The sequence below is a fragment of the Tupaia chinensis genome, unplaced genomic scaffold, assembly GCF_000334495.1.
Source record: "Tupaia chinensis unplaced genomic scaffold, TupChi_1.0 Scaffold000578_2, whole genome shotgun sequence".
Taxonomy (NCBI): Eukaryota; Metazoa; Chordata; class Mammalia; order Scandentia; family Tupaiidae; genus Tupaia; species Tupaia belangeri.
In genome coordinates, this window is record NW_006160094.1 from 7,407,766 (window position 1) to 7,417,539 (window position 9,774).

Genomic DNA, 9,774 nt, shown 5'->3' on the forward strand with positions numbered 1-9,774 from the left:
CCGGGCGGGGGGGGTGGGGGTGGCAAGAAGACGGCCGCAATAACGGGCAGAGGCTTCCGCGGCGACGGCGTGCGCGTGCTCAGCACAGGCCTGGACCACACCGGCCGCACTCATCCCCGCTCTGGGCTTCCAGGGGCAGCGGTGAACCTGACCTTGGTCACCCCGGAGAAGGCCATCAAGCTGGCTGCCAACGACTTCCTGCGGCAGCTGCTCATGGAGGACGGGTACGGCGGAGTGAGGGCATTCGCAGGCGCTGTGGGCAGGGTGCAGGGCGCCTCGCTGCCTGTGCACACTCATGCACACGTGTGCACACACGCTGAGGCCGGTGTATTTGGCAGCTTGGGTGTGAGGGCGAAGACAGCTGGCGTGATCTGGCAGCTGGGTCTGGGGAGCAGAGATCACACAGCACCGGTGGGCACCGAGCCCCGAGCCCCTGGCGCTCCCAGTAGCCCTCGTGAGCCAACTTAGGGGGTCTGGGAGGAGCGAGTCCCACTGCAGCAATCTCCCAGCCAGTTCCGCGTCTGCACAGGCAACCTGTGTGACCTAACCTCAGTCTTCACTGAGGTGGAGCTGAGGCCATCTGCCGGGTGAGTCGCAGCCAGTGGGGACGGGGCTAGCTGCCATCCGAGGACTGGCTCAATCCCAGGGTCGGGGGCCTGAGACTGAAGGAGCCCACCCCTGTCCCACAGGAGGCAGAGGGACCTGAAGATGGAGATGCTGGCCGGGTGTGGTGCTGGGATGTGCCAGGTGGTGGTCACCTGCCCGATGGAGATGCTGAAGATCCAGCTGCAGGACGCGGGCCGCTCAGGTGAGGCCTGCCCAGCGGTGGGCTGGGGGAGGCAGGGTCGGTGATCACACCCGGCCCCCTTGTTACTAGGCTGTGCCCACGCCGCTCTCTGGGCCAGGAGGAGTCTTCACTTTTTTTTTTTTTTTGGAGAGATTTTCACTGTAGTGTGCGTGCGCTCGCCAGACAGACAGAGAGAGACATAGAGACAGAAAGCGAGAAATCACCCCCCAGGGGGGATGGTCACGCCGCAATCCCTTCTCCTCCATTCTCCTCTCAGGATCTTGGGCACGCACGCACACGCGCCCGGCGTGAATTTTAAGCCACCGGGTCCAGGACACGAACCACGGTCGACTACGTGGGAGTCCAGCAACATAGCCATTACGCTAACTGCTGGTTCCCAGGAGTCTTCATCTTATGGTGCCCCATTCTACTGCTCTAGCGGAGCACAATGGCAGAACCGGGACTTGAGCCAGGGACATGCCCACACCTAGCGCTTCATTTTTTAGCTGTTTAAGGCCTGGTTGCCTAAAGAGGCTAACGACAGCAACGATCTGCTCCCTGAACCAGGACGTCAGTAGGACCTCCTGTCAGAGGCCAGCCCTTAGCGGGGAGGGAAGGGGAGACAAGCAGCCCTGCTCTTGGCTCTCCCTGTAAGAGTCCTGGTAGCAGAGGTAGCAAAGCATGGCGGAGCCAGCACATGTACAGCGAGCTCAGCCTTCCAGGGCCAGGAGCCACTAGGGAGGGAACACAGTCCTCAGGGACACAGCGCTGCCCCCGCCTCCCCCAGCTAACGTCTGGATGTACTCTGAGTGGTCAGCCCAGAGTGAGGGCGGGAGCTCAGGGAGCACTAAGCGTGGGCGCGGAAGGCCTGCCGTGTGTCTAGCAGGTAACACTTAACTTTTCACCACTAGCAAGAGGATCCGTGTTCCCTGGGGCTGGCAGGTGGCGTGGTGGTTAAGGCACTGGATACTTCCACAGGGCCAACCGCGGTTCCTGGACCTAGTGGCTTGCTTTCCCTCTTCCCTCTGTTCTCTCTCTCTCTCTCTGTCTCTCTCTAGTCAAATTAAAATAAATAAATGAATAAATAAAACTGAATAAATAATTCTTTTTTTATTTAAAAAAATAAAAAGTTCTATGTTCCTTGGGGCCGGCAGGTAGCATGGTGGACTCCCATGTTGCTGACCATGGTTTGAGTCCCAGACCTGGTGGCTTGCTTTCTCACTTTCCCTCTCTCTCTCACTGGTCAAATTAAATAATAATAATAAAATTAAGTAAAGACTTTTTGGGAGAGGTTTTTGCTATAGGGCACATGCACATGCCGGAGAGACAGGCAGAGACAGAAAGACAAAAAGCAAGAAATCACCCTCGGGGGGGATGGCCACGTCCCAATCCCTTCTCTGTTCTCCTCTCAGGATTCTGAGCAGGTACACACAGGTGTGTGGTGTTGAGTTTTAAGTTCTAAGTCTGGGACCAGAACCGTTGAGTACGTGGGAGAGTCCAGCGATGTCATTATGTCATCTACTGGTCTTGATTAAACAAGTGTAAAAAATAAAAAGTTGGCCATCTTGGAGCCTGTGGGGGCCTGCGGGGAACAGGACTTCTAAACGGCAGCTAAGTCTGGAAGGCTGTGGTCCACGGCCACTTGCTGGCTATCAGCAGGGTCTCAGGACCAAAGGGAGCACACAGCTCTTCTTAAATGGGAGGTGTTTATGCACCAGATGAAACGGAATTCTGTTTAGGCAAGAGGTGTGCTTAACACAAAGGTGTGCTTAACACAGCAAAACACAACACAGTGGCTCCTGGTGGCAAACCAAGTAAAACCAGAGTGATGGGAAAGGTCACCCGTGCCCGTGGAAACAGTGGCATGGTTCGTGCCAAATTCCGCAGCAACCTCCCTGCTAAGGCCATTGGACACAGAATCCGCGTGATGCTGCACCCCTCAGGGATTTAAAATAATGAAATGTAAATGAGTAAAAATGGATTTGTGTTGTGGAAAAAAAAAAAAAAAAAAGCTTAAAGAAAATATGGTGAATCATGCTGTGCGTGCCCAAAATCCCAAGAGGAGAATGGAGAAGGGTTGCAGCATGGCCAGCCCCCTGGGGGTGACTTCTCACTCTCCCTCTGTCTTTCTCTCCTCTTTGGAAAGGCAGATGCTCTGTTACAAAATTAAAAAAAAAAAGAAAAGAAAAAAGAAAAGAAAAGAAAAGAAAAGAAGGAAGGAAAAGGAATTATGTGTGACGAGTAGGAGTAGCTCGCTGCTGTGACATGTTGTTTGCCCTGCATGGGACCAAACCAGATTGGGAGGGGAAACCAAGAGTAGCTTGCTTTTAGCAAAGGATTTCTAATCTAACACAGCTTTGCAAGATAAATGTGAAACTATTTCATTGTCCTGTGGTCACTAATGGGGATCATTGCTTTATTTTATTTACTTATTGATTTTAATATGCTAGAGTGCACAATGCTTGCTGGAGGGTGAGAAATCGCCCCCCGCCCCGGGGTGGAGGGAGGCCACACCATAATCCCTTCTCCTCCATTCTCCTCTCAGGATTTCGGGCACACACGCATGAACCCAGCGTGTCTTTCAAACCTCCAGGTTTGGGATTCAAACCATGATGGGCCATGTGGGAGAGTCCAGTGCCTTCACCATCGCACCACTGGCTGGCCCCATGGAGAGGACCGTTTTTAGAAGGGATGTGCTTGCCATGGAGCAGGACAACAAGGATTCCTACGCCCCAGAGTGCTAATAGGATGACGCCATCTCCGTTGGCTTGGATAGGGCTTAGAAGCGGATGACGTCTGGGGCCAGCCGGCGTGGCAATGAAGGCCAGCCGCATGGTCATCTCAGACCCTGCAGCTTGAGAAACATGCCAGGCTCGTGACGTGTGTGCCCCACATCCTGGAAGAGACGCAAGACTGCAGCGTGACCATCCTGGGGAGCTCCCTCACATCCCCCTCTCTGTGACCACATGTGACCTCTGGCAAGTTACAAAAAGAAAAGGAAGATGTATCAAATTTGGCAGCTGTAATAGAAGGAATTTCGGGGCCCTGCTGGGGCCCTACTGGGGCTTCCCATGATGGAGCCCGGCAGGTGATGGCTGCAGCCTTCGCCCCAGTGAAGTGTCCTACACTTCAGGGTGACTCAGATTACACGGGCTTGGAAGGACTGCCTTGGAGCCAAACACTGATATTCTAGGTATTCTAGGGGCCAGCAGCTAGCACAGTTGTTAGGGCGCTGGACTCGCACACGGCCAACCACAGCTCGAGTCCTGGATCTCAAGGCTTAAAACTCATACCAGGCACATGTGCATGTGTGCCCCAAGTCCCAGGAGGTGAGTGGAGAAGGGATTTGGCACGCCCATCCTCCCTGGGGAGTGATTTCTCACTTTCGCTCTCTGGCTAGCACATGCGCCCTATGGCTAAAACCTTAAAACAAATAAACAAAAAATGGTGTTCCTTATTAAGACAGAATTCAGAATTTTTGTCACATTGTCGCCCCGGACACTGAGTTATCCCAAGGATAGGAATCAGGACCCCTACCCTGGGAACAGTGTCCTGTAGCACCTGCCGGTCTGTCTTTCCCCTTCTAGCCGGGCACCCGCAGGGGCCGACCTCAGGGCCCCCATCCGCTAGGCCCTACTCCACCAGCTCGGCCTCCACCCACAAGCGCCCGTCGGCCACGCTCATCGCCTGGGAGCTGCTGCGCACGCAGGGCCTGGCTGGCCTGTATAAGGGCCTGGGCGCCACTCTCCTCAGGTGAGCCTCACTGCCTGGACGTGGGGCACGGCCGGAGCACAGCGACAGGGACAGGAGGGCCAGGGGCTCGCAGCCCACCCGCCGCCCCCCATCTCCTGGAGTGCTCACAGCAGGGGAGCAAACGTCTCTGTGCCTCCTGCTGTCTGGAATTGGCCAGGGCTGGACAGAAGGGTGCCTGCAGGCCTGAGCTTTAGGCCCCATCTCCAGGGTTTGTGGCCCACAGGCACCCGAGAAGGCCCGGTCCGCCTGGTCGCACCTTCCCCGAGTAGACGGAGGGTACGGCCCTCCTCTCTGCGGGCTCCCTCCCGCCCTCATACAGCCCGGGGCCCGCCCAAGCTGCTCTGCCACCCCTGCCACAGGCGCCGACGGGCAGGCGTGAGCTGGGAGGTGCCATGAGCGGGCCTCTCTCTCGGGTGGACATCACCCCGCATCGCCGGGCGTGCCCCCGCCAAGCCGCTCACTCACAGGGAAGGCCCGCGTCTGGCTGGGGCCCAGAGCTGCAGAGCTGCCTCCTCTTGTGCAGAGACATCCCCTTCTCCATCATCTACTTCCCGCTCTTCGCCAACCTCAACCACCTCGGCATCGACGAGCTCACCGGCAAGGCGTCCTTCGCCCACTCCTTCCTGTCGGGCTGCGCCGCGGGCTCCGTGGCCGCCGCTGCCGTGACGCCTCTGGACGGTGAGTGTGGGGTGGCAGGGCTGGCTGTTCCAGGAGGACCTGCTTTCTGGAGGAGGGAGCAGCGGACCCCTCTGTGGGGCAGGACCTGGAGCTGCTGCACCCTGGGGAGACGAAAAGCACCCCCCAGAAAGTGTGGGCTATCCCGGGCCTCGGAGGCCTTCCCGTCCCATGGGCAGTGCCACCCGTGCTGGGCCGTGTGGCCACATCCGCCCCAGCAGTCACGCGCCCGGGCTGTGAGCAAGGCCCCAGGCAGCAGCTACCAAGTGTGAGGTGCTGCCCAGTTGCTCCTGCCCGCACAGGTGGACGCCGGCAGCAGTGCCCACGGCCTGTGGCCGGCCCCTCGCCCCAGACGTAGGCCTGCACCGAAGGCCTTCCACCGGCCCAAGGCCCGACTGGCCTCCTGTTTCATGTGCCCCTCCTAAAATCAGCCCGGCCGAGGCGTGCTGTTGGTGTCTGCTCAGCTGGCTGTGTGAGATACGGCAGCCCAAGCCACCACGCCGCCGCCTGGCCCAGGGGACCCACTGTGTCCTGTCAAGGACGTCAAATTCAAGACCTTCACTAGTCATTGTCACTTTTGCTTTAGTCCTGAAAACACGAATCCAAACCCTCAAGAAAGGCCTGGGCGAGGACGTCTACACTGGCATCGCCGACTGTGCCAGGTGAGAGCCCGGCTGCAGCTGGGACAGCCCCTGCACGGTCACCTCTGCTGCCCGAGACCGAGGTGAACCAAGTTCCGGGGCTTTGCTGTCTGTCCCTTCCCTCCGTCTCACGGAAAGCAGGGCGGCTGGGCCCGCTGACCTCCCTCACGTCCCTACAGCAGCCCTCCCCTTTCACGAGTAGAGTGAGGTCAAGCCTCTTCCAGGGCCTGGACCCAGGTGCTAAGAGCCAAACCACAGATACATAACCAGCAAGGTACGAGGTACGGCCCTGCACACGAGGCCGTGCCTCCCTGTGCAAGCGGACACCTCCTCACCACGGGCAGACATTCGGGAGGAGGCCCATGCTGGGCGTTGCCTGCCATTGTGGCTCAGCTCACTGGGTGCCTTCCTCCCCAGGAAACTCTGGACCCAGGAGGGACCATCCGCATTCATGAAAGGGGCAGGCTGCCGGGCCCTGGTCATCGCGCCGCTGTTCGGGATTGCTCAGGGCGTCTACTTCATTGGCATCGGAGAGCGCGTCCTGAAGGCTTTGGAGTAGGTCTGCTGGCACCATGCCCCGACTCGCTGCCACCCCTCCAGCCGGGTTTGCTTTGCCCTGGCCCTGCCATGGCGCCTGCTCCCTCCGTCTGGAAGATCACCCTACTCCCCCCTTCCGCGGTACCTGCACCCATTTCCTTTGGGGCTAGAGACCAGGGACTTAACTTTATCAATGCCTCGCTTCGGCTGTACTCCCTGCAGGGCTAACAGATGCTGCCGGTAGAAGGCTTCATCGTAACACGTTTCACGCTCAGACTCAGTGCACTTGAGTCCGTTTAAGAATTTCTCATAATTCTATTTATCTAAATTAAATAACATATGATTAGTCCTAGCACTAACTTTGGGGAAAAGGAGGACCAGAAGTTAAAGGGGACCATGAAAACCCTGTCAGCACCTGTTTGAAACCAAGCACGTGATTTCAAATCACGGACGCCCAAGGGGTGAGCTGACGCTACCTTGGCAGCCTGGCTGGGTGGGGTCCTCGGACCCAAACCCTTCCCAGACACAGGCTCCCGCGGCCCCTGCCCGGTCTGTGGATCGCTGTCTGAAATAAAGTCGGTGGTTACAACCTCATCGCCTCCTGAGTGCACACGGCAGCCAGGTGGTCACCTTCCTGTGTATTTCAGAGCCCAACCACACAAGAAGGGCACCCAGTGGTGAACCGCCTCCTGGGGTGGAGGGCAGCCACAGGCACACGGGCCGTCAGTCTGTCCATCACGTCGTAGCCATGGAGCCCTCACCTGGAGGGGCTGAGTTTGCTGTGACAGATGGCCCTTGAGTGCCCCAGCCCACCCCCGTAAGGCAGCTAGGGAGGGGAACTGCTGCCCAGGTGAGGAGTCAGGATCTACAGTAGTCCCCACCTGCCCTAAAATGTGGGTCAGTGAGAACGATGGCGCCCACACGCTGTCCCTGGGGCCTAGGAAGCCCTTTGGGCTGGCCAGTGGCAATACAGCGGGTCCCACATGTGGGAGGTCCTGGGTGTGTGTCTCAGGACCTTAGAGTAGGCCAGGTGTGTGCAGGGTTCTATCTAGGCAGCAGAGACTGGGGCGTACTGTGGCATGAGCCCTGGCAGAGGTGTCTGTCACTCCATGTCATGGGAGAAAAAACCTTAAGGAGAAAAAAAACACACAAAAAAGGCTGGCTTTGAGCATGGCTTCGTGGCTTCGGAGACGGACCTCAGTACAAGTCTGACTCTGCCGTTTACAAGCTGCCAGACCTCGGGACCTCTTAGTCCCGAGGGGAGGACAAGGTGGAGTGGGGCCTGCGTCGTGGCCTGCAGGGTAAGGCAGCTGACCCACACAGCTGAGTCAGGGTCTGCACCCTGGGCCAGGCCGGCAGCCTGAGAAACACCTGGGCTCACAGGCATGAGTCCAAACCCTGAACCAGGGAGATGGAGAAGGGACTGCAGCGTGGCCAGCCCCCCGGGGCTCTCTCCACTCCTCTTCTTGGTCTGAGCAGCACATACGCCCTTAAAAAGAACGGAGAAGGGAAGGGAAGGACCTCTGGGAGGGATTTAGCCTAAGCACACAACACCTCTCAGAAAACACTCAGTTCTCGGGCCAGCAGCATGGTGGCTGGAGCACGAGACTCCCGAACAGCCAGCAGCCGCAGCCTGGGTCTGGAGCCCGGCAGGTACTTTCTCACCTCCCCTCTCCCTGGTGAATGCACGTGCCCTATAGTAAATTAAAAAATAATGACCAAAACTGAACAATTCTAAAAAAAGAAAACAAAAAACCCCATAGTTCTTTTTCTCACTCTGCCCAAACCAACAAAAGCATTTTCTCAGTAACGTGGTCACCACCTTCTACAGGAGCGGAGACATTAGAACCCTGAGCAGAGGGCTGTGAGGGGCCGGGACAAGGACTCCCTGGGGGCGACCACATGAAGGTACCGGTGCACGACACAGGCCCTCACTGAGCACACTCGGGGTGTGCATCTGTGATCCAGGCTGGCTCGAAATGGGCAGACTGGTGTGCGCACCAACGTGGGGGCTGTCGCTGTCTTGCTCACTGCAGAAATACCGTGGCTGCAGCCCAGGCCCAGTGGCTTGAAACTCACACCAGGCAAAGGTCCATGTGTGCCCCAGCGCCTGGGAGAACGAGGGAGGGATTGTGGGGTGGCCATCCCCCCAGTGGTGGCCGCTCACTCTCCTTCTCACTGTGTCTCTCCAGTGAGTACACATGCTCTAAGGCAAACACCTCTCAAAAAACAAACAAGTACATAAAGAAAAGAAATGCCAATGCAATGCACATACACCTTTTGTTTTAATAAATAAAGCAGATCCGTGGTTTAGACGTTAAATCACTTACAGACGAGGAAAACTCCTAGGCCCACACAGGTGACAGGGAAGCAACTACTGCTGAAGGATGCATGCCCTACATGCGGCTGAAGCCTCAGAGCAGAGGCTTGGGAGGAGAGAACCAGAGAGGCCCCTGCAGACCAGGCCACTGAGCCGGGAAAATAACAGGGCTCAGTGACGTCCAGGCAACCACCAGCCGATCCCTCACCATCACGGTACAGAACAGCTCCAGGCCATGTTACTGTGGAGTGAACTAGAGGTAGGTTCCCAATCATGTTCATGGAACATTCTCCTGTCATTACCAACTAGGCCAAGGACTCTGGCTGCAGGGGCCCATGGGGAAATACAGGACAGTATTCGAACAGCAGAGGAGGAGGTACGTAGACGACTTTGTCTCTTCAGATTCTCAGAAACTCCCACGGTAGAGCAGATGGACTCCACTCCCCAAGGCTTAGTCCAAAAACTTCCTGTTGGCGTTTGCACCAAACAAGGCTCCCCGGACTTCCGGCATCATCTGTGAAGACATAATAAATGGGGGAGCTGGGAAGAGTTGTCCATCTTAACTACCGCGGCAGGTCACAGTTCTCCATGTGACTGAGTGGGGTACAGCTCGAGATGTGACCTGGGAAGCTGACCCGGAGGCATGGGGTTCACACCAGAGGCCTCCTGGAGCATGCGGGCTGCAGGGCACCACATGTGCAGTGGTCTGGGGCTGGCGGGGCAGGCTGCGGCGTCAGGACCCTGTTGGGATGCTCTCTCTCGTGCTCATGGACAAAGCTCAAAATAACCATGTCCTGGGGCTGCCAGATGACTTGGTTTTGAAGGCACTGGACTTCCATGTGGCCAACCACCATTTAAGTACCAGACCTGGCAGTTTGCTTTCTCACTTTCTCTGTCTCTCTCTGGTCAAATTAAAAATGAGTAAATAGGGAACCAGCATTTAGCGTAATGGCTATGTCGCTGGATTCCCACGTAGTCGACCGCGGTTCGCGTCCTGGACCCGGTGGCTTAAAACTCACGCCGGGTGCGTGTGCATGCGTGCCCAAGATCCCGAGAGGAGA

At 57.2% G+C, this 9,774-nt stretch overlaps 1 protein-coding gene across 6 annotated transcripts in view; it reads left to right on the forward strand.

The window, feature by feature from the left end:
- Positions 1-6,987, forward strand: part of SLC25A18 (solute carrier family 25 member 18) — a 31,720-nt gene extending 24,733 nt beyond the window's left edge. For all 6 annotated transcript variants that reach the window (XM_027775646.1, XM_014591514.2, XM_014591515.2 and 3 more), the window contains 6 exons: positions 134-224; positions 690-808; positions 4,375-4,540; positions 5,064-5,218; positions 5,802-5,877; positions 6,274-6,987. In XM_027775646.1, coding sequence (XP_027631447.1) covers positions 134-224; positions 690-808; positions 4,375-4,540; positions 5,064-5,218; positions 5,802-5,877; positions 6,274-6,415 — 749 coding nt within the window. In that variant the 3' untranslated portion in view covers positions 6,416-6,987. The remainder of the gene's footprint in view (positions 1-133; positions 225-689; positions 809-4,374; positions 4,541-5,063; positions 5,219-5,801; positions 5,878-6,273) is intronic.
- The last annotated feature ends 2,787 nt before the right edge of the window (positions 6,988-9,774 follow it).